General features: G+C 36.9%; 1 protein-coding gene across 1 annotated transcript in view; it reads left to right on the top strand.

Moving 5' to 3' along the window:
- LOC103918340 (triadin-like) overlaps positions 1-23,333 on the top strand; it is a 126,677-nt gene that overhangs the window by 57,837 nt on the left and 45,507 nt on the right. Inside the window, exons 9-12 of the mRNA XM_009325644.1 lie at positions 2,983-3,033; positions 4,778-4,828; positions 5,411-5,461; positions 15,204-15,233. Coding sequence (XP_009323919.1) covers positions 5,431-5,461; positions 15,204-15,233 — 61 coding nt within the window. The 5' untranslated portion in view covers positions 2,983-3,033; positions 4,778-4,828; positions 5,411-5,430. The remainder of the gene's footprint in view (positions 1-2,982; positions 3,034-4,777; positions 4,829-5,410; positions 5,462-15,203; positions 15,234-23,333) is intronic.

Here is a 23,333-nt window from a genome sequence, read left to right on the forward strand (position 1 = left end):
CTTTCCCCTCTCCATCACCTCTTCAAGCCTCCTCAGTGGGCCTCCGTAAAGGTTGACCAGGTTATTGGGGCCTTCCTTTCACTCTTTGCAACTTGGTGTCCTGTAATCTGTTTCTTAAAGTGAATGTTTCTGGCAAATAAAAATATATTGAAGGACACAGGGAAGTAAGGATTTTTAAGACTGCATACACATGCTAATTATGTACCTTGGGAGTTTGTTACTATTCATGTAAAACCAAATAAAGGAACATTTTTAGGTGAGGTGTTAAATACTTGTGATGATTAATGTTGCACCTTATGCAATAAAAGAGGCATCATCATACCTCATTCTGTTTGAAGGATGGGCTAAGTTTGTATGAACAAGGATGATGTCCAGAACAAAAACCTATCAGAAAACAGGCTATTTTTCATAAACTGATGCACAGTGTTTTTATTTAAAATGGAGACAGGAAAAACAAATCCTTGAATTCGGAGTTATCGCTGGGATACTCTATAGATCACAATGTTACCTTATCTGTTTTATGAGGTGAATAAAATGTCTTCAATCTTAGGGTCTAATTTTATTGGCAGTAATTAAGGACAACACTGGAAGAATATACTTTCCATTGTCTTGTGATAAAGGACATCTCAAGACTCCTTCTGAATTTATAACTAGCTTTTCAGCTTTTTCCTGACATAAAGAAGAGTAAAGAAGCCCACTTACAAAAATGAATATAAAAGCTGATTTTCTGTTGACAAAAGCATATTCAAATAATGTGAGACCAATGAAACTCTAAGATATAATTTGCCATGTGGCTTTTTGGTAGATATCTTACCCAGCTAATCAGAGTAGAAGCTTATTCACCCAGAGACTCTAACAGTGGCACTAAAAGCTCATGATATATCATATATAAATCCTCACTGAATTTTTCTAAGAAATTCACTAGAATTGCACCATGCAGAGTTGTTAAAGTGACAGTATTTGTGCTGTATAGATAATGTAAATTCACTCTACCCTGTGTGCCATGATTTGTTTTCCAAACAAATGCTCCTTTTTTCCCTCTTGTTTGCTTTTGCCATGTTTTGGGATATCTTTGCATCTTTTCTTATGTCGGATATGTGTGGATAATAAGCCTATTTATTTTTATGCACAGATTGGTAGGGGAAATAAGTCAGTAGTGTGTATTTCTTTCCTGACATATACATAATAGCACACTGTCATTAAAGAAACAGATGTGCTGATTTGCACTTGCCATGCTTCCTTTAAAGTAAAAGTAAAATGAAATATCATCTTGACTGTAGCATTTTTTATCTTAACTTATAACACACATTGTTCTTCTTCAAAAGTAGAAAGTTATGTTGTGAGACTCACCTACAGAAAAGCAGTGTCTGTTCAGTTAATATTTCCTCCTATTTCCATCTACTTATTTGTTGTTGTCATTTGCATGAGAACTAGATCTTTTTCCCGAAGAGTTCACATACTGCTCCCGCTGCATCTTTCTATACCATCTTCCTAACCTGACCCAGCTTCACCCCTGGAGTAGGATGAGGGAGGAAAGCAGCAAGGTGAATGTTTTTCCCCTTCTGGGACCAGCAGGAAAGTGGTCAGTGAAGAGCAGAAGTTTGAAATGTCTTCAGTGAGTCCCTGTTTAAACCCCTGAAGATGAAAACCTGCTCTCTGGAAGGGAAGGAGGGCTGGTGATCTCAGTAGCCTTGGCTCAGAGGGTGGGGAAGTCAGTGCACCATGGAAAGTGTCCTGCATTGATAGCTGCATCCAAAAGTTGTAAGGGTCAAAAGTGCTCTACCTGATTTAACAGCTACAAATCGTAGAGAGGGAGACCTGCCACATGGATGAGAAAAAAACCTCATGGCCATGTGCCACCAAACCCACAAGGCCAAAGGCAATGGTTTGTGCCTGTGGCTGTAACAGTGGCTGCTGATCTTTGCAATCACAAATGTGCACAGAGTAAAATGGTCAAGTTGGGTAGCTGTTGTCTCAAGGCTTCCTATATAGTCAACATAGAGGTTCCTTCACAGGGTTTCAGTTTTCACACTGGAAGTTTTCTCTCAATCCCCTGAAGGAGTCCGCCTGCTGCTGTGAAGATGAGGCTCCTAATTTAAGTACCTATCCCTGAATGGTGTGATTTCTCCAACAGCTTCAGCCACCCTGGAAGTGAACTTTTTCTGTTACAACTCACACTTAAAGCCAGATGGATAAGTGGGATCGCTTCCTGGTGCCGTGGCAGCCAGGAGGATGATCAGAGTTAAAATTATTTTGGAAAGGATCTTCTTTTAGCTGTATCTGTTTTACTGAAGCTTTGGTTAACTTTCATTTGGAATAAATGGCATGTTTTTTCTAGATGCTTAGGTGCTATATCCTGTCAGATGGATTGCAATTGGGTCTACTCAGCATCCTGCAAGCTGTGATATTCTCTCACTTCAAACCACTTACATTCATAAGCCTATGAAATTACTTCCTCACTTTGGAAAAAACAATTTCGTCCTAATATTCCCTGATACATACACTTAAGAGGTCAAGAGCCTATTGTTTAAAAAAAAAAAAAAATTAGTTGTTTATACAACATAATGTATGTTTTTCCTGTGCTTGCTGACCCTGAGGCAAAAAATTAGGCTTCAGCCCATCAGAGAAAACAGAATAATCCTTTCTGTCTTCATGAAGTTTTGGATAAGGCCCTAAGAATTTCCAATCCTGTGTCATTGCTTACATTTTCCCCTTCTCCTTTCTGATTTCTCACTTCTGCGAGGTCTCTACAGACAGAGTAATCTATAGTAACATCTATTCTTGCATTTGCTACTAACATTGCACCTTAAAAAATATAAGGTGGTCACTAGAGAGGATGTAAAGACAGGTCAGGGTTGTATCCATTTATGTTCAAAATTTTAGTGAATTTATTTAATTTTTAAATATTTGTTGTTTTTTCTTTTAAGTGTAAAAGGGCAGTCCTATCTTCTAAGTCTCAAAAACTTAATTATCTCCCTACAGATTCTCTGAAGGGAAGAAATCCCAAGAATCCAGAGGGGTCAAAGGAAAAAGGTAAGTGGAGAAGTTAAGATATTCAGAACTGAATATCAGAACAGCTATTTAATGCTAGAAACAGGTCGTAAGTAGGAATATATGGGGATGGAAAACCAAACCCAGCCTGGTTCATGTTTAAGTTATTTTATCCATGATATTGTTTTTAACAACATTTGTGCTGTACAGATCCCCAGCAGGGCCCCTGGTAACTAGCTGGGCTTCTTTTAAATGCAGAGATTTGAATTTGCATCCTTGGGGAAATACCAAAATGTATTTTTATACTTTGGATGTTAGTCTGTCAAAAACAAGTTGTCTGAATCCCATAGTGGGGACATTCCTGCAGGGAACTAGACTAAATCCGGTCCATGTGGCTATGACTCAAGAACGTGGTTGACTGAGAATGAAACTGGCTGATGCTACTGACAGATACAGGTGTTTGAGGGTGGCTGATATGTCAGGATTTTTTCCTAATTTGTTGACAACACAGACACCTACATCTTTAAACTTTCAGTTGCAGGAGGTTGGCCTGATAGCTGTGCACACAGAGGTGACGGATTGTTTGATAGTGTCTATTTGGAGAAAACCCCATTTGTTGCAATGTGACGTGTATTGAACACTAATACAAAGAATTATAGGATTCACGGGCACTGATGACTTCTGGAGAGTATTGAAACAGCTCAAAAATTTCAGGGAAACAGCAAAGGCTAGCAGAACTGTGCATGGTTCCTGAGCTATAAGGCACGTCTGAGGTCCAAATTGTGATGAAGTCCCATTTTTTTGGAAGCTGGAGATATTCAATGCAGTCCAGAAAACAGCTGGCATAGACTGAATAGACACACAGAAAAGTGATGCACTTCTGGGAGGAGTGTATTATTCCTTGTGCAAACTCTGGGGAATGAAGCCAGGGCACCACTTGAGGCTCAAGATTCTCCACTTCGTCACTATTGTCAGTCCATGCGTCTCACCTGGGCACCACAAGAAGATCATAGTTTTCTTTTATTTGTGCTTAGCCAGCTTCTGGATTTTCTTTTGTCCTTGGGTTCTGCCTTGTCAGGTACAAGAAAGACAACTAAAATTTAATCTCCTTTAATACTTTGTCATATATTGCAGAAAAATTAAAGATACAATTATGTTCTTGGACTATTCACTGTGACATAAAATATATTATTGTATATTCAAAGGATGAGCACTGCTCTTATTTTATACCCAGCTTGCCTGTCATTTTAAAAGGCTATATATATGCAGGAAGTGAAATCTTGTTCACAGGCAGTACCCATATGGCCTCTTTGATATTAAAAGAACAATGGAGTCCTGAATGAGTTACTGGCCCTTTTGTCACTCCTGAATAAACAAAACTTCCACTTACCTTTATCAGCAGCCTCTGGCTTTCAAGACCAGTATTCTTAATATTTTAATTGTATCAAAGTAGATTAATTTTTGGGGGGGTTCAGCAAAAGAAAAATCCAGTCTTCGTAAATTGTTATTCTTGACTGCCTACTCGAGAGGCAGCTTAACAGTTTCCTCAAAATGCTAAGAAACTAATTACATATTGAAGGCTTATTATTTTATATATCCAAGTCTAAAAGGATGAATGAATGACCTCGTTGTTTTGTCCTGTTCTTTATTTTCATGCTGTTAAATCCATTTAATTATCACATCTTTTGTGCTCTCTACATATTAAATTGTTTGACTTGCTTTCTTTTCAAGTGTCGTCTTATTTCTCTAACCTGACTTGTGATAAATGTTAAATGTTTCTTTCTAGAGACTGGTAAAAGAAAAGATGTGAAGCCTCCAGCAGCCTTAAAGGAAAAGGGTAATGTCTGATCATTATGTGGTTGGGAAATAACCAGTCATCCTCACGAAAGGGTCTGCTGGTATCTCAGTGCAGTTTCGATATATTTTGAACGATAGGCTTTTGGTGAAAAGGAACTAAACCTGGCTTGTTCTCACTTAATAGATCTGGTATATTGAAAGGAGCAGTGTCTGACACAATTCAGAAATAATAAAATCATAACCCTTACTGTGGTGTTCTTTAACCGCTGTCTGACCTGCACAGCCAATATTGCAGCGGGAATGCTCGTCTATTCTGAATGAATTAGTAACAGAGCTGTTACTGAATTCACATGACAGGCTGAAATGATAGGCGGCACAGGAATGAATGCGTGGTTTGAACTGCAGAAACTTTGCCAGGTAATTTAGTGGGAATTATTTTTGTTTTGCTTTCAAATCTTAAGTTGAGCCTTTTATTGAAGTAAACAGAAATTCCAATTCTTAACACATCTCTTTTGCACATTTTGCTTGATGTTATGCACCTTTGTTATAGTACTGATGGACACAGCGTATACTTATGTTACTAACTTTCTCCTTCCATTTCTGTGTTTGATATCTTTCCCAGACTCTTCAAAAGGAAAAGAAATGAAGGCTTCAGCTACGACTAAGGAAAAAGGTACCAATCCAAAGTTGAGCTGCAGCTTAGGATGAGATTCAGTTGAGAAAATAAATCCGTTGTGCAAGTATCCCCAAAAGAAATCCTAGTTTCTTCACTTAGCCATCCATAAATGTCTGTGACTGGCATCCTTTGCTGCTGGACATTCTTTTTACCTGGGTGATAGATGAGGGATACATATGGGGTTAGACAAGCAAGTTGTAGCAGTAATACTTTATAGCCCCGAAGTTATGAGGACTTGTTTTCTTCTTTCTTAATTTTGTCTCATTCTTTCTGTTTAAATCTGTCATTTCAGATTGCATTTTACTTTTCTTCTATAACACATTATTTGATTGTGCTTTGCTCTCTCTTCTTACATTGAAATATCAGCACTAGCCATCAAATAAAGATCAATTACAATTTATAACACATTGCGTCTTAAATACTAGGCATTTTTAGGCAGTGATAAAACTGCAATTATAATTAACCAAATAGTTTCAGGTTTATTTATTCATATCAACTAAATTCAAACAAAACTTAGTTTTACTTTGACACTATTTTCATATGGATTAAATACCACTTGCTCATTAGAAAGCAGTCTCTCAGGTTAAATGTGTAAATTATTTAACATGGATAAGAATATGTAATAACTTGCTAACTGATAATGGTCATTTGAGCCATGGGAATATAGTAAATATTAAAAACTTCCAGTCAGTTTTGAAAACTACTTCAGATAATTGAATAACGTTACTTCCTATCTTTAGATTTTCCCTAAGGATCACTAGAAATAATGAGGCAATATTTTTTCTGATAAAGTTATGAAAGATAACATCTGCAAGTTTTTAAGTGCAGCTATTTCACATAGTGTATGTAGGTAGTATATAGCAGAATAGTAGAGATCAGCTGTTACTTTGCACAGTTGCATGGTTCTGAAGCAAAGTGAAGGCTTAAGTGCTACAAAAGGAACTACTGAAACTCTTTGAAGTAGTCAAAGTACATGAACCTGAATTGTCAGTCCAAGGTCAAGGACATTAGAAAAATAGGGATGCATTATTGTAACATTTCTTTTAGTTTACTTTAGTCAACAAAAAAAAGTTGATTATTGGTTTAATACAACTTGGCTTTTATATTTTGAGCTTCAGGCAAGCAAGACCTATGGACTTCCTTCTAGGTTCTTGCAAACATATCTGTGAAACATAGGTAGGTTAATGAAGAGTTAAACATTGATTAGACCCCTAAGTATTTGACTATTGAGCTTCCTATTGAGTCTGTTATCTAATTTTTGTCTTCAGCTCTCCATAAATATTTCCGGTTTGAAGACCGATTTATTTAAATTTAAGTGATAAAAAAAGTAAAATACACTTTATTACAAAAGATAAAATATTATAAATATGTAATACATGTCTGTAAGAGTTTTTTAGCTGCACTGCTAATGAATTAGCCTGTGAAGTGTCAAACACCCACCCAACTATACAAAAAAATAAGTATTTAAAAAGGACTTAATTAACTCAGTTTGATCAGCCAGTGAAACAACTGGTGAATAACAGCTGCTTTCAAGTTCCAAAACTGAGTTCTTTCAAGAAAGGACATGTTTAAATAAACATTGTAGAATTTCACTGACTACACATGAAGTGGTTTATGCTCAGTATATTTGCGAATGAAACTCAGTACGCCGAAGTGATTAACTCCACTATCTTCTTCCCATAGTAGTGGATAGGACACATGCAAGATTTTCCTTATACTATACCAGTAGAAAATATGAGCTATGTTCCCAGTAAACTTTAATATCACACAGAATTTTTCCACATGGGCTAAATTTTTAATCTATAGATTAAAACACTGTAAGAGACGTAAAAGATTCTGTATTGTTGTGTCATCTTACAGTCTTATAGTTTCCTACTTGTCAAGACACAAGAACCAAGATCTGAATGTTTAGTGCAGAGTATGCTGAGTTTAACTCCACTGCGGTACAAGGTCACATTAGAGACACCTGTGATTATTCCGATAAAGAACAATGACTCGGATGAAGTCTGAACTGGAACTGATAGGTTTTTATAGTAACAGCAAGATATTTGGATGAGCAATGCTGTAGTTTAGTGGGGACTAAAAGTGCTGAGTGTGCCCAGCCTTTACCAGCTTCCCAAGTGAGATGAGCACTACTCGCTTCAGTTTTCCCTAGTGGCTAGCACACAACCTTGCACACCACCTGCGAAGGTGCTTGATGCCTTGCACAGCTCGCTGAAAGCAACTGATACCTCACAGCAGTGAGAGCATTTCTCTTTGACTTTAACTGGCTCTGTAAGAACTTAAAATATTTGGATTAGATGCTGTAAGACACATGATCAGGCCAACTGACTTCTTTTTAAGTCTTGTGTATCTTAGTTAGGTCTGTAAAGTGGCTGGTATGAGCAGGACTGCAGATCCTTCAAGGCCCCTGGAGCAAGACTGCAACAGAAAAGTGCAACTTGAGCGGGAAGATCTCAGGTTGTATACATGTGTATAGTGAAGCCACTAGGATTCAGTCATTTTCTAGTTGCTGAAGTTCATGACACAGCAAATTTTATACAAGCTCACTTTGAAAGCAGTTCAGCTCAGTGGCTGCAGGTTTTTAAAAGTTGTTTCTGTCTTTTCTGTTCCATGTGACAGATCTTCATAAGCCATTTCTTAGCTGCCGGGATTCATACGAATGCAGCACTTCCAAAAGCAAATACAACCCAGTAACACTGAATATGTATGACAAGACATTGACATTTTGTCAGAAGAGTGTAACCCCAATGCGTAAAGTGGCTTTAAGCATCCATGTGGGATGCTGTGCTTCACTAAACCTCTCTTTTTTAACAATGATAAGTGACATGTCACATAGATCAGGCAGACAGTTTGCAAAAAGCCTCTGTAGGGAAAAGTGTTCCAGGAATTCTGTGGCTGTTGCCGTGTGAAGAAGTGCAAACAGGAGGTCACGTTTATGAGCACTGGTACATTTTTTTAGCCAACTGAGAGTACACAGGGAGCTTCTTCAGTGGACATCTCAGTTTAAACTAGCCAACCAAAAAACGCCTTGAGAAACAGCAGTGGTTTGATTAGCACTTGCCACTTTACAGAGATCTGTCAAATCCAGTGTAAATTGCATTAATAGAAGTGGCCACAGTGTAACCCCTTAGTTAAGATAAATATATTTTTTAAATGTGAACGTGGAATTCACAACAGGTAGATATAAAATTGCAATAGAAAATCCTGAATAACAGAGAACCTAAATGTAAGGTAGATATATTAGGTATATAAAAGTTACAATATCAGCCTGTTCAAATGGTCCATCCATTACAGAACCTCATTGCTGAACATTGCCAATAAGAAATACTTTAAGAAAACATCAGAGCTTTAAAAGATAATGACAGATCTATAAATACCAAGTCTGAGTCATAGTGGGAGGTATAAAATTCCCATCGTGAGTCAGCACTTGTCTGTAAAAAATCTTCAATAGACATTAGAAAATAAGAGAAAAAGAACAGATATAACATACATAATATGAATGAATACCATTTTATAAAAGGAAGGAGGTAAAATTTTAATTCCAAAAAGCAGTTTATATAAATTAAAGATGAGGCATCTTAAGGCAAACTATGAAATGTAACATTGTCCTTATTTATTGATACTTGATTTTTTTTTTTTAAGGAAAATATTCAAGCTGAATATATATGTAGAAATATACATTCAGTAGTAAAAACGGGTTTGTAAATGGAAGTATGTCTATTGATGCTTAAGGTATTTCCTGGAGGTAGGGACTGCTACATGCTGGGACTCCCAGATCTCCATAATAGCACTCTGAAAAGTCCTCTGAATGCATATCTATAACTTTTTATTTATACATGCTTGTGCAATAAAACAAAATTCTTGTTGCACAATATTATTGTTTCACAGTATTTGAGATCAGAAACCAGGATTCTCTCTGAGTGGGACAATGTGCTTCTCAACAGCTCACAGAATCAGGCTCCCTCTGGTTTATTGCTATTTTATGGCCCAGTTGTACTCTTTTCTGCATAGATTCGGTGAAAAACTGTCCCTCTCCAAAAACAGTTTGTATTTTGGGCACTCCATCTGAAAAGTGAGATTGGCAGAGAGAGATTTACACCCTCTGATGTGGCAGAGAGATCAGATCCCTGGGTTGCTCTGCCCTGCTCCTTAGTCTTTTGCGATATTTTCAAACAGAGATTTGTGCCTACCTTTGGGAGTGTGCTTGAATTAATCCTCATATGTTTTAGGTATCAAGTTTCAAGGGCTCAGACAGGGATGGGAGAAGTCAGGCTTCTGCCAGTAATCAGTATTTGCCATTCCTTAGTTGTCAATGAGAGGCTGGACCAGACTCCACACACAGCCAAAGGGGACTCGCCCAGGAATGTAACCACTCTCTTACCGCCTCTACCCAGCGACTTTACAGGGGGCCTGATAATCCATACAGTGCGAATCCTGGTAGTCTGAAGCAGAACTCGCACACTTGTGTCGCTTTCATTCTACACAATGTGCTTGTGTATTCTCATTAAGGCATTGTTGGTAATGAAGAAAAAAACACTGTGAACTTTTTGGGGGTTATCTAGTGAATTAAATTTTTCTTTGTAGGTCTGACAGCTATGTCTTACAAATTAGGACAAAAGGGATAGTCAGGTTATGCAAGGGAGTTCAACAGCAACATCTTCCTTGCCCATTAATAATAAAATGTATGAAGATAATTGAATAAGAAGTTATTTCTTCAAACCTGTTCATTAAAACCTGGACCAGAGGAGGAAAAGGGCAGGAAAGGTGTTTCCTGCTACTGAATGAGAATCATTCTAAACACAGATGCTCCAGCCAATTCAAAGGCTAAATTCTCCTCTCTGTTGCTCACTCTACTGATTCTTTTAACTGTGGTTTCTTAACATGATTAAGATTTCTCTGGACACGGATAAGAGAAATTCTGAGCTCAGAAAGACTGGAAGAGGGATAAAATACCTGTTAGGAAGACCTGAGAGAGAAAGATCACTTTATACAGTTCTTAAATATTTTAAAACAGTACCTTCTTCTCAAGTTATGAACAGATGGACAATTTATGGTGAGATGGACAAAGACAGTATCAACTTAGTGAATGCCAGCTGCTTTGCTGTAGCTGCCTACATGAGGTGATTTTCACTTCAGCATAACAGCATGCATATGAACAGTTATCACAGAGTACCTGACACAGGGGATGAGCCAGCATTTGATCTTGCTTTACCATAACTTACATGTCTATAACCAAACTAAATGTAAGAACTTAGTCAAAACTTCCACCAACTTCAGCCAAATCAGTTACTGTCTGTCTCAAAGGGTGTCAGGGTGAATACAATATTTTAAATTACTCCTGGGTTATTCAGAGATTTAAAAATTGGTCAGAAAATTGGTAAAATCATATTTAAAATCAGAACAAAAACAAATATCTGGAAAATCACATGACAGAGATCAAGCCTGCATGGTTTCTGCAAAAGGAAATTATGTCTTAGTAATAAGTGTTTTGAACATCTTAATAAAGTAATAAACACAGCCTTTATGGGATGGTTTAAATAGGTCTTTGGAAAGTTCCAGCATAGGAATTACTACAGAAACTAAATAGCTGCTGCCTAAGAGGCACAGTATTGAAGGAAATAAATACCTGAATAGGAAGCAGAGAGCAATTGCTTCATTTTCATCTTTGAAAATTCATTTCATTTACAGAATAATTATTCCATGCCTGGACTCATGTTTTATTCCTTAATTAACAGGAAAAGATAGAAACAGTAATGTAATGAAGTTTTCAGATGACATAAATTAGTTAAACAATTCAGGATCAGAAGGATCTGTGATACACTGAATTTAGAAGGTGAATGGACAGCATGATGGCAAAGAAAATTTGGTGTCACTAAATAGAAGATCATATATACTGGAGGGAAAATATTAAAGAAGAATTTATCTCTGAATTTACTATATAAATTCAGGAAAGGACCTAAGTAATTACTGCAGACAAATCAGTGAAGAACTTTCTTCCATATGCAGATGCATTAATAAAAATTCATATAGTGTTTTAAGGCCATTGCGTAAATCAAAGATGCATCTTGTCTGGAGTGTTGTGTACAAAACTCTTACAGGATAGTGTGGCACTGGAGTGGGCTAGGAAAGAGCAACAAATGTCTCATAGAAGGAGAAATAGGAAAGATTCAGATTACCTTTGAGATTAATTAATATCATCATGATAAGATTGAAAATAACAAATCTAAGTCAGGGGCTTTCCAAAAACACCACAGAGGAACTGGATATCTATATGGAAATGAAGTTTTTACAGCCTAGATTTTCATAATTAATGAAATTTAGAAAGGAAATTAAATTTCATGCCTCAGGATGGAAACCAATTTATTGTAACAAGAAAATAACAGGAGAATTTGTGGAAGAAATCACTTCTTTGACAGTATTCAACTAAATATCTGTTCTGGGCTACTGCTGGGTTACAAAGCTGCATGGAATGAGCTATTGTTGAGTAGGAAATGGTGTTTTCAAGATGTTTGGTGTTTTCAAGACATTTTCGAGATTTCAGAAATGTTTCTGTTTGGTGAACAGCTCAGGAAAAAAGTCCCTCAGAAACATCACTATCTATGGGATTAAAGGACTGTTGGTGATCTACATTCAAGTTTCTGGTACAAGTTAAAAACAATACAACCATACTGAATCTGAACATATTCTTTTTCTCCATGAAAATACTTACTATATTAACACACTTTTGTTACCTTTCCACCACGGGAAATTTGTCTTTATTTTCCCGCCCCACTGAAAAATTTTTGAACAAGGTCTACCAAGAGACTGGTTCATAACGATATTTTTTTTCCCATTCCCAAACCATAAAAGATGATGGTGCTCACTTCTGGTTTCTGGAATAGTTGTCAGTCTGGATTCATGATCCCTGAAAATGGGATGTGTATGCTTGATAAACATATTTTGCTTTTCATCATATCTATATTAACTGGAAATGTATGATTGGATTTGGATAGGTCTAGGAAAGGAAGACAGGTAGCTAACTGAAGTCGCTGTGATTTAAAGCTGTTAATACAGTCCTATTTGAACAGGTTTGTAGGTACAAATTCCTAATTCAAGAACTAGATGATACCTCTCAGCAATACAGTGCAAAAAAAGTCAGCTTAAGAATTTGTTCTTTCTCTAAATAATCAAGATAAAAAAGAACACAGCCAAGAGCATCTCTCATATCTGAGCATCACAGTTCATCATTCTATGTTATTTCATGCCCTTCCCTGCCCAGCTACAATATATTACTCACATTTGTTCTCAGCAGGTAATCTGGCTTTTTATCAGTTGTAGACCAAATTCCTTGGCTAATCTATCCATCTTTTTGCTGCATTTCAGATACAAACATGTCTCAGCTTCTGAAAGAGCAATGCAAATGATGGTGTTTGTGCTCTTTTTCATTTATTCCTTGTCATTTTAAGTTTGAATAACAGGATTTGATCAGAGTGATGCTATTGGCAACACTAGTCAGAATGAGGTCTCTCCCGTCTCTTAAGATTTGTTGAGTATTTACAGTGCATTCCATCAGAAAAACCGTGGCCAAGGTGAAAATTCAAACAGATGTCACAACAGGATATAATAACATAATATATAACAGAATATATAATATTACATAATATATATGTATTATATACATTATATTATTATAATATTATATATTATATAATATATAATAACATAATATATTATGTTATTATATATTATATTATTATATATTATAATTATGTTATTATATATTATAATAACATAATATATAACAGAAATTAGCTAGCCATAAGTGCAGCGGCAGGCATGGACGGACCTTGCTCTGCCCATGCTTGCCTTGGGACCAGAAGCATGGTAAGCCACATCCCGTAGGCTGGCAGGACAGAAGTCAGGAGGAGCCCAGAGGAACGCTGCATGTTCGCTTATAAGCCCTACCCAGAGTCTTGATATTTGGGGTTTCTGCTGATTTAGGAGTCCCTCCAACACACTTCAAGTGGCAAGTATGCCTTTCAAAAGCCACTGAGGCTTCTGTAGCAGCTTCTGGGGGACAATATACTAAATCCTCTGTAATGAAAGTTTTGTGAAAGGCACGCTTCACAGCTTTGATATGAACATCACCTATGAAAGCAAAATGATTCCAAAGAGGACCAGATCCTGGAAACCTTGTGCCTAATTTTCACTAATTCTGTGCATGAAACCTTTTTTCCACTGCTGGGCACATTCTTGAAATACTAAAAATTTATTTCATTCTCAAAGGAGAGTAAGTGGTAGAAACCTTGAAAAATCTTTGAAATCAGAATTTTTTTTGCCGCAGGCCATTGATAGATAGCATTTCAGTAATTTCAGGTTTAACATTTTCCTTTTTGATCTGTTTTATCCAATGTACTAACAGTTTGAAATAAAAGGACTTTTCATTTTAAGAACACTGAAGAGGCAGAGATCAGCACCCAAACCCAAAATGCGAACATCTGAGACTGTGCCTACTCCCTCCTTTGGCCTCATGACCCTTGATTTCTGTCCTGCACCAGGGCACATTCTCCAAAGGAAGGGCAGAACTCTGCTGCTGCTTGTTTCCTTTCCAGTTCCAGTGCCACATCAGGTTCATTCATACTGCCAGCCTGGTGCCAATTGCTCTTTTCTGGGGAGTAAGAGCTCTGAATTTGAACACCTCTGTCTTCTTTTGCCCACAAATGCTAGCCTAAGGCAGAGGCTTACTACCACCACTTCTAGCAGACAAGTTTCAAAATAAAGTGACATCTGTAACTACATTTTAGAAGGTTCAGTCCTATAAACGTAGACTGGGGAATGGGTAGTGCATGGATTTCAAATGGACTTAGGTATGATCTTGGCTCAGCCCCATCAGGATTGCAGCAGTCATCTGCAAATGCAGGTAAGTCTCCCATTTGAGACATCTCAGTCCTTTTAGTAAAATTTTGATATGTTTTCACAGTACCCATTGCAGATACATGCAATGTTTTATTGGAATCCCAGGCTGCACTTTTGGCAGACTTTTATTCTGTCTCCAGAGTTTAAATACTGGTCACACAGCATAGCTTGCTCTAGGGAACTGATTCCAGGTTGTGTAAACTAGGGAATACGCACCAGTTTCCTTCCAGTCTCTGTCCCATCTTCCTTCCCACAAAACTTATGCTGTGGGATTTGGAGGTGGAATTGCTGCATGATCAGGTCTTGCAACTTCCCATGTTAGGCAGAGGCTTAGAAACCTGAACATGACTTCAGGTGGTTTTTTATTTCTTATTTTACGCATTTGTTTTCCACTACAAGCTCAAAAAAGCACATATTTCTCTAAAACAGATGATGCTTCATAACCTTCCTTTAGCCTCCCTTTACCCCTTCATGCCTTCCCATTCCAATCTATCCTTCTTCTTCCTTGTTTATTTTGAAATATTCACTCTGTGCCTCTATCTCCCAGTATTAGTGCCTGGGAGGAACGATGATTTTGTGATTAAAGTTAAGTGTGAGAATCTAGAAAGCTGGAATTTGCTCTCATCAATAGCAGAGCTGGGTGTCTGTGAGGAAATATTCTATCTTTCTGATTATCAGTTTCTTCATCTGGTAAAGAAATCTATTCCTATATTGCATAATATGTGTATGGTTTGAGATATGTACACAAAAGGCTCTTATATAGGTGTTTGAATTATTTTTACTGATATTACATGTTACTAACTTTGGTTGTGAAAATAGAGTATTTTTGTTTCCATTTCAGCTGTGGTGAAAAAGGAAGGGGAAAAGAAAGGTAAATCAATTATTTTCCGTTGACTGAAGTGTCTTTCAGGCTGTGACCGCTGTAAGAAATGTTTCTTTCATTCAGTGATACAATTGTGATGACATACACCACCTCATGTGCTACCATCAGCTGGCTTTATCTACTCCTACTGTGATAACACAGTTGTCATTTCCAGTATTGTTAGCTCCTTTTTACCACAGGCCAACACAGCCCAGTATCAGACACTTCATCGTTCTGACTGGGAAGAAAATGAAAGGCTTTTGTTACCATGTCAGGATTTGTCAGAGAACAAAACTTGTAGTGCACCATGCATGCTGACCTGGTTGTTTGTTGTTTGCAGAAGGCGCTTTCCTAGGGACATTTAATTTCCTCTTTTCAGATATGTATGTAGCATGAATGTAAGATTTGCCAAAGTCATTCTTTGGTATTTTAACAAATTAGTAGAAAAAATTGCCCTGAATCAGAGCCTAAAATGTTACTTAAAATGTTTAAAGATAAATATATTGTATTTATCAGACCCTAAATATCTATTTATAGTGTTGTCTTTCAGAATAAGATTTGCTGAGTTGAAACATTTTTTTGTAATTTGATGATTTTATTTCAACTGCAAAAATAAGGAAATATTAGCAATAAGGTGATATTTTTCTTTAATCTGTTCAGATTTATTGATTATTTGGTTTATAAGCCATATCTCGCTCACTAAACTGGGAACATTTCCAGAACTTTTCCATAGATTTCAGAGGATTATTTAAGATTTAGTATTGAGTAAATGAGAAAAGAATTGGCTCTTTATTTCTGAAGTTCACTAATGGGAGGAGTTTAATTTTTTGGGGATGGGAGTGCCTTTTGTCCTTTCAAAAAGGTTTGGAAATTCTGTGATTCACATAGCTGAACAATGGAGCCAACTTTTGCTGTCTATACATGAAGACATTTTCAATCCTGCTAATTTATTATTTTTTCTGTTATCCCTATACAGAGTTGTTAACTGAACTGGAAAAAATGGTAGTCTCAACTGTTTTAGCAGCTCATGAGTGAAATCTTGGCTGTGTTGATGTTAGTGGCAAAATCCACATTCACTCCACTGGAGCCAAAATTTTACCTCATGTGTTTAACAGAATAATAAAATTCATTTTGGTTCTCAAAACCAACCGTGCTTAATAGGTATCAAGCAGGATATTTTGTCCAAAGATTAATTTGCAACAACTGAGGCATGAAAAGCAGCACACAAAGCAGGGAGAATCAGAAAACTGGCAGCTACGCTTACAGGCATTGGTTTTCAGACATCAAAATGCCTGCTGTGTTCACAGCCTTGAATTTATCACATGGACTGTTACGTCCTTAATGGAAAGAAAGGAGTGAGGTAATTGCTAAGGGTGCTACTTCTGTCAGCCTTGCCACAGGTTATGGGCCCATTTATTTACAGAAGAACATCAAGGGAATTTGTTTGAAATACCTACTGCTTGCCCTTGGTTCATTTTTCATGGGTTAGGATTTTTTTCCTCTTTAACCATAATCTTCTCCAACAAAACTGATCAAAAATGCATTTTTAATGAACAGTCTTTGAAGTTGGATCAATTTTTCCATTTAATTTTCTTTTTTAATATATTTTCTGTTAAAAAATCATTTTCTCTGATTTCTTAATTTGTTGAAAGGATTTTGCCAACAAGTGTAGGTAGGATACTTTCAAGCGCCTGGCTCAGGGCAGGGTATACCTCGTCCTGCAGATTACCACCAACCTACTTCACAGAAACATGGAGGTGCAAAATGAAAGTCAGCTTTGGTCATTCTTCTGATATCATAATTTTATTTATTTTTGGACTAAACCTCCCTCTGGTTTTCTGAGGTCATAACCAACATTGTCAGGAAGGAAGGTAGTGATTGTAGTGAAAAAAATGCTACTCCAATGAAATTTTCCTGTAACTAAGGAAAACCAGTTCAGCAATGTTACAGTCTTCAGTAGATATGCACTAAACTGGACAACTGGAGAGAAGTAACAAGGCCTCTTCCCAAAAATGAATATACCATGCTTTAGCTTTCTCATCTAGCTTCACACTCTCTGCAGGCCTGACACAGAAAATATTGCATGTTACTAGCTAACTCCCAAAATCATCAGGTTTTATTTATTTCTGCTTATTCTGTTATCATCAAAAATTGCTCCAGGCTGCATGTGTATTCCTCTGACTCACAATAAAAAGGGGCAATGTTTGCTGGTTTTGCTTAAGAAGACAGTATTTTTTGCCCAGCTGCAAAAATAATAGAAGTAGCCAAGCAGTGCTCTAAATTGACTGGCTCATTATCCAAAATATATTGTGGTAGTAGCATGCAGAGTTCAAATACCACTTTATCATTTCTCATGCGAATCATGCAGCACATAAGCACTGTACTGTATACGAAGCTTTCTCCAATTATTCTGTCTTATTCAAATACACACCCCTCATCTAGAAAAACAAGAATAATGAACAATACAGAGTGACAAGCCATCATAAAAAGAGAAGAGAAGAATATGGAATGGCACTTTCTATCGATGGTACATTCTGTGCATAGCATAAATCAGACTTGAAGGAGTTTGAAAGACACAGAAAAGAACAAAATTAAGATGGAGAAAGCTTACATACTTCACTGATTTCTCCAAATATGAGTGATACTAACAGGAACCTTAAGGCACAATTTATGCATGAAATTTATGCATTAACCATTTCTATTTGAAAGGTTAGCTAAGACTTTGTGACTGAAGTCCTAGAAAATAGTCAGCTTCAGTTTCTAGTACCATGTTATGCCTTCTTTCAACAAGTGTGGGATAGAGGAGTTGTCATAGAAATGTGTAAAAAATTGTCAGTTCCTAAAGGGCAAAAGGTAGCAACCCTTTGCATGAGGAAGGTACTTCCTAAAATCCCCAAGAGCAAACCTGGCTGCCAGTACACGAAAATTTTTAACTCTTGCTCATAATTCAAAGCACTGCAAGCAGGGATTCAAGTGAAATACAATAGACCCAGGTATTGGTGTTGTGAGATAAAGCCCATCAGCTTCAGGGCACTTCCAGAAAACAATAAACAGAGCTGTAACACCAACATATTTCAGTTTTAAGTGCCTTTTTTAAAGGGAAGAAATGTTAATATTTTTAAACCAAAACAGTATTTTTATATTTAAAAAATATTTCATAATTACAGATTTCCAGAAATGCTTTGTGTGAAATGGAGCCAGATTAAAACCAATGTCAAGGTTTCCCAGCTCTGCATAAAATGGAATGTCTCATTTCAGTTCATAGCTCCCATACCTTATTGATTTCTGACTAAAGAGGGCATGGACTGAAATGAGGATGTCAAGCAAGCAACCTTAACAAGCTTAGTGAGTTCTCTCTCCAGGTCAGTCTCAGGAAAGCTTGCCTGAAGATTCATTACTTCTATGATTCTAGTGAACCCAAACAGGATTTAACCATCGCATAATCCCTGTGGGTTACGCATCCACAGGCATACGTGTAAGAAGAACCATCTCACTGTTTAAAGTGAATCAGGAGCCTGAGTTGCCAGGAAGCTAGTTTCTCTAGGCTCCCTACAGCTAATGAATGAGATGAGCGCTCTGTCTTGCTTCTGAGAGCAAGTTAGAGTGCGCATCTAATTTAGGGTAGTTGTCTTCTTGGAGTCTCATCTCCTATATAGACTGCCTACAGTTAGATGTTATGAGTACTTGTAAGCTAGTGAGATGCAGAAGCTAGTTGCCTGTCGATAACATGACTCCCATTCTGATTTTCAGCATTATCACTCTGGCAGCTTGCTCTTAATTCCATTTAAGAGTTTTTAGAAAGCCGAAAAACACATTCGTCTGACAAGTTTCATCAATAATAAATTGACAGGAGAGTATGCAGAATCACGTTTTGACCTTTTCCCAATAAACACATTATGGTGTAAAAAACTGCATATAGTCTGAGTGCAGCTAATATCAAACAAATGCAGAAAATGGGCTAGGCATGTACATTCCACCTCCAAACTACATATTTTTGCCAATCCAGTAAAAGACAATTTCCTTCAGTTACACCTGGTAATGGTAGCCTATCCATCACTTGGAAACCGCTGCTCTGCATACAGAACGTGGTATGAACTGTCCAAGGCACAGCAGCGTCCCTTTTCAATGTATATAAAAATCAAGATGCTTTCCAAACTGAAAAAGAACTGAGCAGTAGTGCATTTCAGAACTGCTTACCTTTGGAGTTGACCAGAAAAACTGGAAGGCAGCCTTCTTATTCATAAAGCAAATGGTCACGGCAGCGTGGGATTTCTGCTCAGCTGCAAATGCCACTGGTGCAACATGAACCACAGCCTCATTATGTAGTTTTCTAACATGCCTCAAAGGGTAAGAAAGCGGACTACCTAATTCTATAACTGCAAAGTGTATTACACAACCCCCTAACAGAATGTATATTCCTAAACAGAGAAAACAAAAAGTAGAAATACTTTTAAAAGCATTTCTTAAAATAGTGTCAAAAATTCAGTGTTATGTATGAGAAAATAATAAAAAGTCACATGCTACTATGCTGTTTAAACTAGCAGTGCTATTTTGACTGTAGTTGAAGGTAGACATCTCTCTCAAGAGGTAACAGTCATTGAATTAGCCACAAGATGGAGCCCAAAGGATCTTCAAGACGGTAGTTAACATTGCCTTCCTCAACCAGATTAAGAACTAAATAACGAGGTTTTACCAAAGAACACTTTACGGGAGTCTTAAGCTGCAGACAAGGTATTCTTCAATGTAAATCCACTCCTGCCTAAAGATATTTTTCATTTAATAGATAACTGGCCATATATTGGTGAGCTTTGACTTCCCATGCCAAAGCAACAAACCCCCGGCATTTTCAAGGAATAATGATGAATGGAGAATTTGTATGAAATATGGCAGCTGCTTTGAAAAGTCTACACCAGTTAGCTGATATTTGCTCGACCTCTGTTTACCTTGTCTCAACTATCTTGGGTGGTATAAGTAATTTGTGTCCATTTTGCAGTGTTATGTGAGACTTAATGATCTGTACAACCTCTGTTAAGTGATGGCCAGATCTTGAGGGACCAGGCCCGTGTACTTTCCATGGTGCTGATATTTCAGTTAGGATAAGACATGACCAGAAAACACCCTCCAAAGTACCCACTCAATATAAGTAGAAAGTAGGCAGAGGAATGATGAGTGCAGTGGGCTCAAGACTTTTCACTGAATTAATAAATTTAAAGAACTTTTTTAGATCCTCAGATGAATTTAATCATTAAGAAACTTTAACTCATACAAATTTAGATGTCTAAAGTTAGTCATCTACGTTGAAGCTATTCACCCTAGTCTCACTTTAGAGTTAATGGAGAGAAATAAGCATCTGCAGAGAGTGTTTCATTTGTCTTATATATCTGTCAGAATGCAAAGAATTGCCCAGCAGAGATACCTATATTTCTGACTTAACTATAACAAGGAACATAGTTTAGGTTTAGTAACAAAAATAGAAAACAAACTGCAATGAACATCAGGATAGTTTGTTGTTAATTATTTTAACAACCCTCCCCAAACCTTTAATTAATGTTTCTCTTTTAAGAATCTGACATCGAAAGAGGAGAAAGGTGAGAAAAGGCAGCAAGTCATTTATAGATCTTAACAGCCGATTGAATACCCACTCTTATTGTATTTAGATGGAGGGGCTAATGCAAATATTTAATCTAGAATTCTTAACATTAAGCCGCAAACTCCATGTTTAGCTCCCTAGCACCTCGTTTTCAGTGTACTCATAGTTAAGGCACGTAAAACTAATGATACTAACTTGCATCAATGTTTTTAAAAAAATACCCACAATTTTATTCTCAACAGGATTTAATCTAAACCTTGTCATTGGTTACACCTTTATAATCCATTCAAGGTAAAATTGAGATTATACTTTTTTGTATGTCTTATGTAACAACAAACCTGCAAAACAATTCATATTGATAGACCTGGCATAACATTTCAATTGCAGTTATGATTACCACTTCTGTTAATCGTTCTTACTTCCCTTAAAGTACAACAGTAATCTATTCAGCCCCTGCTACCAGTAAATGGAGACAGTTAAACTAGTATTTTAATGATTATGAAACAGCTGTGATTTCTGAAGAAAGACTGATCTGTGTAATTGGTGGCCTCTGTTATAAGTTAGGTGTAATACATGTATATTGGCATCATGTCAGCAACAGTCTCACCTGTCAATCAGCATAATATGCTTAAACACCTGGATATCCATATAACACATGGTTAATTGGCTAAAAATTTCCCCATGGGATAAACTATTACTTTATTGCTCTGCACAAAGATGTCTGCAAAGGAATGCTCAGAGGTATTCTATTCAGATGCAATTCCAGAATTAACAGTTCTTCTAGTGGTAATCTACATTTCCTTTTTTTATCTATGCAGACATCATTTTCAGAAATGTGCTCTTACAAAGTTGTAATTAAAGCAAAAACAGTGATCAGCACTTAATGAGGAATGAAGATGGCTGAGGATATTCTGCCTCTAGAAGCTAGTCATCAGGCCTCTGCTTTAATCACCATATTAATATGGGTAGCACACTGGGAAAAGTCCATCTTTTCAAAAGCTAATTATTTTTTATTGTTCTCCACTCCTAATATCAACTAATCTCTCCAAAATCCTTCTTTTCTAGATTTTCATGAGGTCATCTTATTTTTGTCTTAATGACAATTATTTTACATTTATTTTATAACGTATGTAAATATATATTCAGCCATGATTATACTTTTACAAATCTAGTCATAGTTGAGAAGGACCTCAACAAAGAAGTTCATATTCGAAGTATTTGCATGGAATATGGACCCAGGGGGTTAGTTTGGCATCTTTCACAAATAACAGGCATTATGAAATGGACTGAAGATTCAAATATTAATGAATGTTAACATCTGCAAGAGGTGCTCCTTTTGGCTCCAATTGTTTATATAGAATGGTGAACAACACTATTTTTGCATAAATTAAAGTCAATATTCAGAAAAAAAAGTCATCACTCTAACATTCTACACACCTCAGTATGTCCGATTTCACTCAGTTACCCTCAATGAGTCAATAATTTGTGTTGCAATAAAGCATGGCTTGAGCTTGGCTATGTTTTGCCTCAGCTATATGCAAATGTAAAACTGATATTACTAAAAGTGAAAGCTTGTTAAGCATATTGTCCCTCATCTGTATGTTCCCATCCCACAATTTCAGGGAAAAGCACATGAAAACATCAGAAGCTGAGGATGATATTGAGAGGAAGTTCTTAGGTCTTTCACCACACATGCCTAAAGATGAAATGCATTAATGCAGCACATGTACCTCATCTACATTTGACTGAAATTTTATTCTTTCCAGCTCCATCAATGGAAGATTTGTCCTCCTGGGATTTTAAGACATAGTACTTTAAAGACATTAACTTTCAGTGCTATCATACAAGATTGCTGTTTCAACAAGACTTACATTTCCCAGTGCATTTCTATCGTTTAATTGACAAACTGGAAAACAGAGAAAGATTGGGATCATTACTGATGCTCCCTACAGGCATGCACCTTAGATTCAAGTTGAAGCAATTCCTCTCGTTAAAAATTGTTTAAAAATGTTGGAAATGTCTATACTTCTTTGCTGCTTCTAGTAAAGTTTCTACTAAACATGCTAAAGTTTCTCCCTTCCCTCCTCTTTCTGAACTACTTTTTGTTTTTCCCAGTTATATAAGGTACTCTTGAATTGCCAGTTAAAAATAAGTCTTAAAAAACAAGTTGTTCTAGACAACAGCAGCAAAATCCCCCAAAACCAAGAGTCAGCTCATTCTTCACTCTGCAGCCCCGAGGTATAAGGCAAACCAAACAGCAAGGACACAAACATCCTAAGCCTATGAAGGCATATATCTTGTGCCAGGCTGCTCTGGTAATGGAAATAAGGCAGAAGGCATTGTGAGAGCAGCCTGACACCTTTTTTGGTGGAAAGAAACATCAGTCTGTTGCAAGTGAATATCCTACAGGTTCTAATATCAGTGGTTAATTATTAATTATAATGGCAAACCATGACATTTTAGGAGGGTTTGCCTTAACCATTTGCCCTATTATCATCATTAGTCACAGGAGTCCTGCT

Source organism: Pygoscelis adeliae, unplaced genomic scaffold, assembly GCF_000699105.1.
Source record: "Pygoscelis adeliae isolate BGI_AS28 unplaced genomic scaffold, ASM69910v1 Scaffold54, whole genome shotgun sequence".
Classification (NCBI taxonomy): domain Eukaryota; kingdom Metazoa; phylum Chordata; class Aves; order Sphenisciformes; family Spheniscidae; genus Pygoscelis; species Pygoscelis adeliae.